Consider the following 13,444-nt stretch of genomic DNA (forward strand, 5'->3'; position numbering starts at 1 on the left):
TGGCTAGTCACATAACCTCTCAGAACCTCAGTTTACCTGAAAAGAAATATACAATGATGTCTACCTACTAGATTCAATGAAGTAATATTTGCAAATACTTGCTTGGCACATCATCTGGCACAAAGTAAGTGCTCAATAAATGTTAGCCACCGTTACCATTATGTTCTAACAATTTGATAATACCTTATAATTATGAACGGTGTCATTCCAAGAATAATTCATTCCCTGGTCGTTGGACTGCGAAGGAGGATTCCAGGATTCACTGCTTCAGTCTTCAAGAGCTTTAAAGCACGGAGGCTCTAGAGCAGGCTTCACAATCCCAGTCACGGGCCTGCGCGACGTCTTCCACTCCGGGAGGCGGTACAGGAGGACCCGTGGAGAGCCGGGCTCCCAGGGTCACATGGGCCGCGGCCCCGCCCCGGCCGAGCCCGTCCCCCGCGGCTGCGGCAGCTGCGGCTGCGTCTGCGCGGAGCCGAGCGCGCTCTGTGGCGCGGTCCGCAGTGGAGGCGGCGCAAACAGCCAGGGGGCGGCGGATGGCTCTGCGGGGCCTGGCAGGCTCGGGGCCCGGCTCCCGCGGGCTGTTGGATGAGGCGGGGGCAGCGGACGAGGAACGCGAGGTGCCGGCCGTGGTGGCGGCGGGAGACGCGCCAGAGGACGTTGAAGAGGACGAGGGCCGCAGCCGGGGCCTGCTGCGCTGGGACGGCTTCTCAGCCTGGCTGCATTGCGTGTGTGTGGTGGGCTTCGACCTGGAGCTGGGCCAAGCCGTGGAGGTGAGGCCCGGCCGCACCTGGCCCCCGCGCCCCGTCCCGGTCCCCGCGCTGGGGCAGCCCCAGCAGAGCTTGTGGCCCGCGGGCCGACCGGCCTGGATCCTGTCCGCTGCGCATCCGGGCGTGGCCGGCAGCCCCTCCGCCGTCTGCCGGGCTGCGGTCCAGAAGCAGTTCCCGTGGGAGGATCGTGGGCTGTGGCTAAGGGTGAAAAGTTCTCTCTAGGCCCCTCCTAAATACTTGTTGATGGCCCTGTTTCCTTTTTCTTTTTCTTTTTTTTTTTTTTTAACCCGGTGTCACAGGAATAACTAGAATGGTTAGCGGCACCCGGAGAAGACTGCAGGCAGGATGTTTGGGACTTTTTCAAGGAGCAAACAATGCCCCTGACATATGGTGAACTATAATAGCCAAACCTCACACAACCAACTTTTTTTAGACTCATGGATTGTTTTGGTCATTTGCAGCGACTCTCAGAGCATTCCACTCAGCCTGAGCCGAAATGCTTGTCTCAGCAGGGGTATTCTCCTTTTCCTCCTTTTGTTCCTCATCTCTGTTATTTCTTGATATTGCTTCTGAGACGGCCTGAAAGCTCATAGCAAGATGAACATAAGGAAAATCGTTCGCTTGTGAATTTGTCAAGTTTTCCATTTTTATAGCGCCTTGTTGAAAGGCCTTGTAATCTTGACATTATTTAGGGTTCCTTTTGTAGCGTAAGAGATTGCTTGTCTTTATGTAGCCAAGAAAAACGTAGTCAGAGTCAGAAGGACCTATATGTTTAGAAGATTTTTTTGTTTGTTTTGGTGGCAATGACAGATTTTAATGAATCATCTCATTCTGACTTTAGTGGCATGAGTGGGCTATGAAAATTGGCCAGGGAGGTATTTCTTAATGCGGAGTGTGTATTCAGCCTGTCTTCTCTGTGTTTTATCATTACACAGCTCAATACACTTCAAGTTTCCACTAAGATTTAGGCATTATCTTGGTTGCTGGGCAGACGTATATGAAAGATATACTCTAACCTATATTTATAGAGTAAGACTACAATTTAGAGGAGAACCAAGAATTAATAACACCAGCAGATAGGGCTAAATGCAGTGCCTGGCACGTGACAGTGTTCAATAAAAAATTGATAGAGTGAGTGAATACATGAACAGTACTTTGAGATGGAAACAACACTTCCCAAAGACTGTGAAGAAGAGATTTATGTCATCTATCATTTACACTGACATATTAACCTGAAGCTCTATGTGTAGCAAAATACGATTTAATCAGAAAGCATAGGATTAAGTTGTTGTAGTCGATTACATTTTTGAATAGTTAAAGGAGATCCTTTTGGACTCTGACCATTTGGGCATTCTTTTTAACGTGTATGTTTTTTTCTGACCTAATAAACAATACTTAGCAAGTCTTGAGGTGCTACAAAAATGTGAATCACTGAGACTATTTTGAATTTCATTTCCCATAGTATATGCTACTGCACAGAGTTTTCTTTAGGTCTTTGGTTCTTCACATTTTTAAAAGGTCCAGAATGCAGATAAGTTATGAACTTCATGAACTCTCTCCCTTAGGAAAATGGTAATACAAAATCATGTATATGCTTCCATTGACTATCTGGGGGTCATTTATGGACTTTCTGTTGCATTGTCCTCAGGTGAAGAATCACTGATTTTAGAAAGTGTAGGGTGAGGGTGGGGAAGATACCCTAATAAAGGATCCCAAGAAAGATAAACACATTGAGAGGCAACACAATTTAATCTTGTTTTGTTTTCCTGAGAAATGTAGAATATTGCCACTTTTAAAATGAAGAAAAAGGAATACGAATTAATAATTAATATAACAAAATAGTTGAAAATATACTTCACTTTTGTAATACGGCCATATCCAGGCCAAAAATGGACAGGAGGGGTGGCTGTAATGGGGCAAGAAGATAAGTATAGAATCGTGTTGGAGAAATGACATAATAGCCCCACCCTACTTCCTATAATGCACAACCATAGGGATTCAGAAGGGAAGTTAATTAAATAGGTTAAAAACTAAGTTTGGACAGTATATCCTCCAACTCAGTTATGTTATCAGAAATGCAATCATTTAGTCTTAGGCTTGAGAGAGACTTAAGTCAGTTCTGCCATGATAGAAAGTACCATTTGCAAATTTTAAATGCATAAACAATGTCACTTATTTAAGCTTAAATCCCTACTAAAGAGATAATGTAGAATATCGACCAAGAACTCAGACTCTAGAGCTAAACCGCCTAGGCTTGAATCTGTGTGACTTGGGGTACGTTACTTAGCTCATCTGAGCCTCACGCTCCTCTGTGACAGGATAACAGTGCCTTTATCATGGCACTGTTGTGAGGGTTAGGTAAGTTAATGTTGATGAAGCATTTGGAACAGTGCCTTGGACTCAGTAAGACCTAGGTAAGTCTGTATTTGGGAAGCACTGAAATTCTCTTTTTCATTTTCAATGAAGAGAACCCCTAACTTTTGCTTTGTGAAGATGAGGCCTTTGGACCTTAGTTTTCTCACTAGAAAAATGAAGTTGAAGTACTAGAATCAGTATTCTTTGTAAAGTAGGGGAACTTTTTTTCTGGTTAGATGAAAATCAGATGTACCTCAGCGGCTAATCTGGTTGAAATGGCGCCTGTGTGTATATATTTGGTTGTGGACGACAGAAACTAAGCTATAGCTGAAGGAGAAAAGGCACATTTGTTGTAAGGCCACAGAGGTGTTTCAAGATGTCCAAGGTACAAACCTAGAGGGACTTCCAGAAAATGGCTAGAGCCCAGAACCAGGGAAGCCTCTTGTTTATGCTTCATGTTTAATGGATTTTGTTCATGCTTCATGCTCTCCTTTAAAGTAACTTCTCTGCTTCTGTGATCTTTCTGGCGAAGTTGCCCTTTTCAGCCACTTCAATGAAGAGAGTGAATGTCATTCTCATTCCAAACACCAGAGGAAGGTACTCAGGCCTGGTTTGGAGCAGATTCTCGCTCTGCTATAATCAGCTGAAGACCTGAGTGGTTGGAGGAGTGGTCTGTGTTGCATAAAATGTCTGTTGGGGACCCTGTCCTAGACGAAGGGGACAGTGAAGGGGGTCTTGTGAGCTGGGAAGAGACTGCAAAAGGTGTTGACTACAGGAGGTGTGCTCAGCTTCTTTCTTTTCCCCTGAGATGGCTCTGGCATCACCACAGTGACACTAAGGGTCCTCTGGAACAAGGTTTGAAATCCTCTGAATTTTACATACTCTATGTCACTTCCAGCTCTGTGAAATTACCTGATTTTATAGTAAAGCCTTAATTAATTATCTGAATCCAGAATTGCCTCATTCCAGGGTTTTTTTTTCCTCATTGAGTAATAATATGTTCATTGTTGAAAACTTGGCAGGAAAGGGAATTATAAACACTAGAAAACATCACTCATAATTATATTAGGAGATTAATACTTGGCATTTTTGTTAATGCTTTTTTTCTTTATATAATTTTGTATCAAGGATTAGTTTGATTGTTAAGAACAGAAATCCTCTCAAATTTAAGTGAAGAGAAATTGATTGTAAGGAATCTTTTGGAACCAGTTGCAGGAAGCAGGGTTGAACCTCATGGGATTTGGAAAGCCCCAGACTTTTGCCTTTGTCTTTGTGGAGCTGTGTGGTCTTTTGTCTCTGCTTCTCTTTGCATGTCTGTTCTATGCTCTGTGCTGAGGCTGGTTTCCTCTGCAAGGGTCTCAATTTCTGCTCCCCCATTTCACTTGACTTTGGGTTTCCACGGTACTGATACTAGCCAAACTTCTACTTCTGTATTCTGGAACCAGGCAGAAGCTTAATTCAAATACTAGAGTATCTGATTGGTTCAGCATGGGTCAGATGCTCCCTTTTGTTCAGTCAGTTGTGGTAAGGAGACAGTGTTTCAGTAACCATAGTGGCCACTTAGGCTCACCCCTGCAAAAGGAGGGGAGACTTGAAAGCATGGTCTGGGCAGCAGTCCCCCAAATAGGTCTGCTGTAAGAGTCTGCCATTACTGATAAGCATTCTCATAAACAATTTGCCATATCGTTAAAGAGTCCTCATAAAGGTTTTTGTATGGACCATAATTTATTTAACCATTTTCCCAAATTTGGATATTTAGTAGTTTCTTTTTTTCTTCATAGTGTGAAGAGTTGTTTGCCACCTGTACACACTTCCTTAGAGATGGTCTTCATTTTTTGAGGGCCTTTAAATCATGTGAACTCATGGAACTCACAGAACATCATGGGAGGTGACACATCTGTAATTTGAGATTACCTCTTGAACCTCTCCAGCCCCCACCCCAATTTTATAAGACTCGAGAAATCATTGGTGGCTTTCCCCCTGTTGAAGGCTATGACCTATCAACTTTTTGGACAGAATATCAATCTAGTAAAAAGAGTACAAGCTTTGGGGTGTTGAACATATGCTCATTGTCCGATTTTTGACCAGTTTCTTTAGTTCTCTGAGTTTCATTTTCCTCAATTATAAAATGGCAAAATAACATCCTGAGCGTTGTTGGAGGTACTAAGTGAGATAAAGCATGTAAAAATTAATATCTGCCATTTAATGCATGCCCAATACATTAGCCCCCCTTTTTAAAAATATTTTTTAAATTTTGTTTTATTTTTTTATTTTTGGCTGCATTGGGTCTTCGTTGCTGCGTGCGGGCTTTCTCTAGTTGCAGCGAGCGGGGGCTACTCTTTGTTGAGGTGCGCGGGCTTCTCATTGCAGTGGCTTCTCTTGTTGCGGAGCACTGGCTCTAGGAGTTCGGGCTTCAGTAGCTGTGACACGCGGGCTCAGTAGTTGTGGCATGTGGGCTCAGTAGTTGTGGCTCACGGGCTCTAGAGCGCAGGCTCAGTAGTTGTGGCGCACAGGCTTAATTGCTCCGTGGCATGTGAAAGCTTCCTGGACCAGGGATCGAACCCGTGTCCCCTGAATTGACAGGTGGATTCTTAACCACTGCGCCACCAGGGAAGTCCCTAGCCCCTTTTTTATAATTAGTGTCCTTGCACATTCAATAATCAGTGTGGGACTATCTTGGCTATTCCCTCACTCCTATTATTTTGCCTTAAATTTATTTAAAAAAATACACAGCTTTGGATGTGAATCATCCAAGCTAAACTTGTGTCAGTCACAAGTACTTAAAGCACTTTCTGGGAATCAAGTTTATTAGGTTTCACTTTGCTGATAATCTATGACATAGCCTATTTGTATGTACATATATGTGTACATACATATATGTATATGTACATAGTTTGTATTTCACCTCTTTGGTGGAAACAATTTCAGGCCAGTTAAATTATCTATAAAAAGCAGGACAATTTCTAATCATTTCATTACTGATTCCCCCCTACTTTTTTTCTAACAGATTGAAGATAAAGCCCTGCTTTTGGGTGAAGGCAAACTTACGCCATTTTTAAAAGAGCAGGTAGCAGAATTGACTCCCCTTTTTTTCCCACTTCTGTTTTTTGTTGAGTCACTGCCTGTTTATTCCCCCTTATCCCCTAACAGGGTGGAACCTGGAGTAGTCAGCACAGTTTTCTTTATCTTAGCAAAGTTTCTGTTTATTTTTCTGACAAGGATAAAGGCAGTTGTGTGAAAGGTTTTCTTGTTTCTTCCTCTCTTCTGGGTGACCCATAGCCTCAGTGTTTGATCCTCAGCATGTTCACTGTTTTAATCGAAATGGGTGTGTATAATTGCATGCTGCTATACTGTCTCATTGAACCATCTATTCAGATATTTACTGGGCAACTACCATATCCAGACAATGATATGTTCTGGAGATAAAGCCTTGATTATCTCTTCCTTCATTGAGTTTGCAGTCTAGCATGGAAGGTAGACCATTCAACAGTGACTGTTAGGATAGGATTTGCAGGGTACTAATAATGCCCTTTAAATTTCCTTGTGAAATAGTAGCACTTCGTGGTAGCTTGATGTAGTTCTATGATTTGAGGTTTAAAACCTTAGTGACCTCTTGAGCTTCTTAGGCTCCCAGATTCTACAGAAGCTTCCTTGGTGTTACTAATCTCTGATTCAGTTATGAAATTATATAATCTGGAGATAATCTGGGACGTTCTCCTGTCTAGTTAGTTCTTTCACAAGTACTTTATGTTTTTGTACTTACTGTGATGAATGATGTGAAACATGGAAAACTGTACCTAAACTTTACTTTTTTTTGAGAAATGCTTTACCGTCCATTCCATTTTCAAACTGATCAAGTTTTCTAGTAGCGTAATTTAACTTCAGTCTTGAGCAAGCGGGACTCTTAGGCTTGAGGATACTGTGATTTCAGGCCATTTTTTCCACTTTTTAAAGTAAGTAACATTTTCATTGAAGTGTAACACACATGTAGAAAAGTGCACAAATCCTAAATCTGTATTTTGATGAATTTTCGAAAAGTGAGTATACCATGTCACTACCATAGAGATCAAGAAGCAATATTATTACTGCCCCCAAACTTCCCTTACATCCTCTTTCAGTCATGACCTATTCTCCTTTCCCCTCCAGCTCCTGGCAACCACTTATCTACTTTGTCTCTATGGAGTCTCCTTTTCTGTATATTTCATATTAATGGAATCATACAACATGTGGCCTTTTGTGTCTGGCTTCTTTCTCTTAGTATGTTTTCAAGATTCATCCATGTTGTAGTATGTATTGGTACTTCATTCCTTTATATGGTTGAGTTTTATATCATTATATGGATACATCACTTTTTTTTAATAAGTTTATTTATTTATTTATTTATTTATTTATTTTTGGCTGTGTTGGGTCTTTGTTGCTGCGCGCGGGCTTTCTCTAGTTGCGGCGAGTGGGGGCTACTCTTAGTTGCGGTGTGCGGGCTTCTCATTGTGGTGGCTTCTCTTGTGGAGCACAGGCTCTAGGCGCGTGGGCTTCAGTAGTTGCGGCGCGTGGGCTCAGTAGTTGTGGTGCACGGGCTTAGCTGCTCTGCGGCATGTGGGATCTTCCCAGACCAGGGCTCGAACCCGTGTCCCCTGCCTTAGCAGGGGGATTCTTAACCACTGCGCCACCAGGGAAGGCCGGGTACATCACATTTTGTTTATCCATTCATCATTTGATGAAAATTTGGATTATTTCCACTTTTTGGCTATGATGAATAATGCTGTTATGAACGTTCGTGTACAAGTTTTTGTGTGGATGTATGCTTTTCACTTCTCTTGGATGTATACCTAGGAGTGAAATTGCTGGGTCATATGGTAACTCCATGTTTAATTTTTTTTTTTTTTTTTTTTTTTTGGCTGCTTTGGGTCATTGTTGCTGTGCAGGGGCTTTCTCTAGTTGCAGCGAGCAGGGGATACTCTTCGTTGCGGTGCGTGGGCTTCTCATTGCAGTGGCTTCTCTTATTGTGGAGCACGGGCTCTAGGCTCGCGGGCTTCAGTAGTTGCAGCATGGGGGCTCAGTAGTTGTGGTGCCTGGGCTCTAGAAAGCAGACTCAGTAGTTGTGGTGCACGGGCTTAGTTGTTCCGTAGTATGTGGGACCTTCCTGGACCAGGGATCGAACCCGTGTCCCCTGCATTGGCAGGCGGATTCTTAACCACTTTACCACCAGGAAAGTCCTCCATGTGTAATTTTATGAGAAGCTACTAAATGGTTTTCCAATGTGACTTCATTTTCACATTTTTATCAGTAATGTATGAGGCTTCTAATTTCTCCATATCCTTGCCACCACTTTGTCCTTTTGATTACAGCCATCCTAGAGGTATGAGGTGGTATCTTACTGTAATTTTATTTGTATTTCCCTAGTAACTAATGACATGAGCGTCTTTTCATGTGCTTATTGGCCTCTTGTATATCTTGTTTGGAGAAATGTCAAATCAAATCCTTTGCCCATTTAAAAATTGGGTTATTTGACTTTTTATTGTTGAATTATAAGAGTTCTTTATAGATCCTGTACTCTAGACCCTTATCAGATATATGATTTGCAAATACTTTCTCCCATTCTGCAGTTCGTCTTCACTTTCTTGGTAGTGTTCTTTGAAGCGCAAAAGCTTTAAATTTTGATGAAGTCCAATTTATTTATGGTTGCTTGTGTTTTTGGTATCATAGCTTAGAAACCATTGTCTAATCCACAGTCATAAAGATTTTCTCCTAAGAGTTTTATAGTTTTAGCTTTTACACTTAGGTCTTTGATCCACTTTGGGTTACTTTTTGAATATGATGTGAAGTAGAGGTGTTACTTTTTTAAAAACCTTATTTTGAGATAATTTTAGAGTTACGAAAGTAATTCATTCAGCTTCCTTTAATGTTAACATTTTATATAAACAGTACAATTATCAAATCTAAGAATATAACATTGGCATGATACTGTGTACTGAGCAACAGAGTTTATTCAGTTTCACTAGTTTTTCTATTAATGTCCTTTTTTTCAGGATCCAATCCAGGTTCCTGCATTGCATACAGGTGTCATAACTCCCTCTCCAATCTGTGGAAGTTCCTCAGTCTTTTCTTATATTTCATGACTTTGACACTTTGGAAGAATATTGGTCAGATATTTTGTAGTATGTCTCTCAATTTGGGTTTTTCTGGTGTGTTCCTATGATTAGTCTGGGGTTATGCATTATTGGGAAGAATACCCCAGACGTGATGTGCCCTTCTTGGTGCATCATATCAAAGAGTACATGTTGTTAAAATGTCTTATTATTGGTGATTTTAACCTTGATCACTTGGTTAAAATGATGTCTGCCAGATTTATCCACTGTGAATTTACTGTTTTTCTCTTCATAATTAGTAAATATTTATTTTGTGGGAGGTACTTTGAGACTGTGCAGTATCTTCTCAAACTTAGCTTGCTAATTTCAGCATCCAAAAGTGGATCTTTCCTGTAGTAACTATTATTACTCTGATGTTCTAATAGTGATTTGCTATTTTCCTTATTCCTTCTATATTTATTAGTTGGAATTCTTTTTTTTTTAATACAGTATTTCAGTTTCATTTTTATTATTTTATTATTTTTATTTTAAAATATTTATTTATTTTTGGCTGCGTTGGGTCTTCGTTGCTGTGTGCAGGCAGGCTTTCTCTAGTTGCGGTGAGCAGGGGCTACTCTTCATTGCGCGGGCTTCTCATTGCGGTGGCTTCTCTTGCTGTGGAACACGGGCTCTCTAGGTGCGTGGGCTTCAGTAGTTGTGGCACGCAGGCCCAGTAGTTGTGGCTCATGGGATTAGTTGCTCCGCAGCATGTCGGATCTTCCTGGACCAGGGCTCGAACCCACGTCCCCTGCATTGGCAGGCGGATTCTTAACCCCTGCACCAACAGGGAAGTCCCCAAAGTTATGATGATGTTTGTTTGTGAGTTAATGTTTCTGTAGGAGATCAAGGCAAGGTTTCTTGGGAAATGTAGTCTCTGTCAGGCCTGGGACACCAGGCAGGGTCATGCAGTAGAGACAGACACCGAGTCACGTGGCATCAGGTAGACACCCATTCACACACAACTTGGGTGTATGGCAGGCATGAATTTTTCCCATGTCCAAATGATACTGGCAGTAAGTTAGCTGGTATTTCTAATTTTCCTCCTCCTGGGACCATGATTATTTTCATACTGAGTTGGGAATGCTAGAGAGATGTAGATGTATGTAGAGAGATGTACCTTTGAATAGACCCATTTAAAACATTTTTTAATACTCTTTTCCAGTATATATATTAATATTTTTCTGAGACACATTTTTTCTATTGTAACATGATGTGAAATATGTCATCATTTTTAGGCCTTAATAATTATATCAAATAAAACTCACTTTTCTCTTGGGTTATTACCTGGCCACCTCTCCCGTATTTGCTGTAACATGAGAGATCTTAACATAGGTAACAAAACCAGAGTGACATTAGTTGATGCTCTCTGTCGCCCTTTAATGCCACCCAGAATGCCAGTGGTTGGGGGAACAGAGATGCCTTTACTTGAGCTATGGAGAGAGGAAGCTTCAAGTGAGAGGCATCTCCAGGTACTGGAGCTAATCCACAGTTGATTATTTCCCATATAGGTATCAGGAGTTAACTGACTAAAACTAAACTAACAGTGATTGCCCAAACTTATATTTAAACTTTTTTTTTTTAACAAAATAAAGTATGTACACAGGTAATAATTCTAGTTAACTGTGGCAATTTGTGCAGTTCTAGATACTTGGTAGTGGTTACTTTTCTTTCTTTTGTTTTTTAAATAGAGAATTGAGGTTTTTAAAGTTAAGTATGAGTTTTTCTTTTTTATTTTATTTTTTAAAAATCTATTTTCATTTGTTTATTTTTTTCTTTTGCCCATGCAGCAATCAGGATCTTAGTTCCCTAACCAGGGATCAAACATGTGCCCCTGCAGTGGAAGCGTGGAGTCTTAACCACTGGACCATCAGGGAAGTCCCTGAATTTTTCTGATTTTTCTGATCTTAAGTACAGTGTGGCCATTTCAGTAGCTGTAGCATGTAAATATGCATTGTTTCTTTTTGAATATCATATTTGTTCCAAAATAAAACACTGAGTAGTCCTAACAGAGTACATTAAAATGAAATTCTAGATACTATTTGACAGTGTAGTACAATCAGAGTTTTTACTTTACTTTTTTTTTTTTATTTTAATTTTATTTTTGGCTGCGTTGGGTCTTCATTGCTGCGCACGGGCTTTTCTCTAGTTGTGGTGAGCAGGGGCTACTCTTCGTTGTGGTGCGTGGGCTTCTAATTGCGGTGGCTTCTCTTGTTGCAGAGCACGGGCTCTAGGCGTGTGGCTTCAGTAGTTGCAGCGCTTGGGCTTAGTAGTTGCGGCATGCGGACCCTAGAGCGCATGGGCTTCAGTAGTTGTGGCGTGTGGACTCAGTAGTTGTGGCTCACAGGCTCTAGAGCGCAGGCTCAGTAGTTGTGGCGCATGGGCTTAGCTGCTCCGTGGCATGTGGAGTCTTCCCGGACCAGGGATTGAACCTGTGTCCTCTGCATTGGCAAGGAGATTCTTGTGCCACCAGGGAAGTCCCACAGTCAGAGTTTTTAAAAGGCAGACTGTTTTTTTGTGGGTTTTTTTTTGGGCTGCGCTGTCCGGCTTGTGGGATCCTGGTTCCCTGACCAGGGATTGAACCCGGGCCCCCTGCATTGGAAGTGTGGAGTCCAAACCACTGGGCCACCAGGGAGTTCCCTAAAAGACAGACTTGATAGGTTCTGTAGTTTTTATATCCTTTTAACTTACTTAAATATATAGAGCATATATAAGCCCCTTAAATACATGCATATATACACATATATACACACACACGTTATATATATATATTTAAGGTACTCATATATATGGGTAAAACATACCAACATTTTTTTCTATACTGTCTTGCTAGTATTTTAAACCTTAGGAAACCAATGACCAGATGAACCATGGTTGATATCTTTATGTAATAAAAAATGGAATTTTGTATATTTGCTTTTAAGTTGGTATTTTAATTTGAGCAAATAAAAATTTGAAGGGCATTCACATAGAAGTGAATTTAGAGTCTAAGATTAAGCTGTTACAGGCCGCTAAACTTCTCAATATGTTTTAGACCAGCAAACTCCAGGTTAACTTAGATGTAAAGAGATTTTCATGAATATGGCTAAATAGGTTATAAGTTTGCCATTTCTCCTTTATTTTTACTTATTTATTTAAATATTTATTTATTTATTTATTTACTCGGCTGTGCCGGGTTTTAGTTGCGGCATGTAGTATCTTTTCCATTTCTCTTTTAAAGGTAACAAAGTAAAATGGTCTCAAGGTGAAGCAAGGAAGATCTATGTACACTTAAAGAAGAATTACATATTACTAAATACTGAGTTGTTTAATAGAGCTAATCTGAGAGTATATCCACTGATTGAAGAAATATTTTTTTAGTGTCTACTATGCACCAGAAACTGTTCTAGGTGTGAAGATAGACTGTTGAACAAAACAGACCAGCTTCTTGCCTTCATGAATTGTGGAGACAGAGGTTAAGTCAGGTTGGTCAGAACATGGGATACAAAGCAAAGTAGAGTGAATATTGGCTTTGGTGTCATTCTCTATTCCAGGAGTGCTGGGTGGTTTTCATGTAACAATACCAGCTCTGTAGACCCTCCTCATACTCCTGAATTGAGAAGGATTATATGCCACATGCTGGCTAGGGGAGGAAGCGGGCTGTGATTGTGTGTTAATGATTGCTACTATGGGTGGAGTGAGGAATGGTGGCTTGTGTACTTTGGAATCAGACAGACCTAAGTTCAAGTCCTGGTTCCGGCACTTACTAGATGCTAAATTTCGGGAGAGTTATTTAACTACTGTGAACTTGTCCCCTCTTCTGTAAAGATGTGAAGAATTGACAGAGTTGTGAAAATTAAAAACTCTAGAAGATGGTGAGTAATGTGAATTCTCCCCATCTTTTTTCTTACCTTAGTTTTCTTATATGTAAAGTGGGGATACCACTACTAGCCTTGTCTGTTATTGTGAGAACTAAATAAATGAAATAAATATGTGAAACCGGGCTTCCCTGGTGGTGCAGTGGTTGAGAATCTGCCTGCCAATGCAGGGGACACGGGTTCGAGCCCTGGTCTGGGAAGATCCCACATGCCATGGAGCAACTGGGCCCGTGAGCCACAATTACTGAGCCTGCACATCTGGAACCTGTGCTCTGCAACAAGAGAGGCCGCGATAGTGAGAGGCCCGCGCACCGCAATGAAGAGTGGTCCCCGCTTGCCGCAA

General features: G+C 41.3%; 1 protein-coding gene across 8 annotated transcripts in view; it reads left to right on the forward strand.

Moving 5' to 3' along the window:
• The first annotated feature begins 525 nt into the window (after positions 1 to 525).
• DENND6A (DENN domain containing 6A) overlaps positions 526 to 13,444 on the forward strand; it is a 53,649-nt gene continuing 40,730 nt past the window's right edge. For 5 of the 8 annotated variants that reach the window (XM_082344770.1, XM_082344771.1, XM_082344774.1 and 2 more), the window contains exon 1: positions 526 to 770. In XM_082344770.1, coding sequence (XP_082200896.1) covers positions 534 to 770 — 237 coding nt within the window. In that variant the 5' untranslated portion in view covers positions 526 to 533. Of the gene's footprint in view, positions 771 to 12,604; positions 12,709 to 13,034; positions 13,099 to 13,444 lie in introns of those variants that run through there. The other 3 variants (XM_082344776.1, XM_082344775.1, XM_082344777.1) reach the window with 3 other exon arrangements.

Source organism: Balaenoptera borealis (assembly GCF_965194805.1).
Source record: "Balaenoptera borealis genome assembly, chromosome: 12".
Classification (NCBI taxonomy): Eukaryota; Metazoa; Chordata; class Mammalia; order Artiodactyla; family Balaenopteridae; genus Balaenoptera; species Balaenoptera borealis.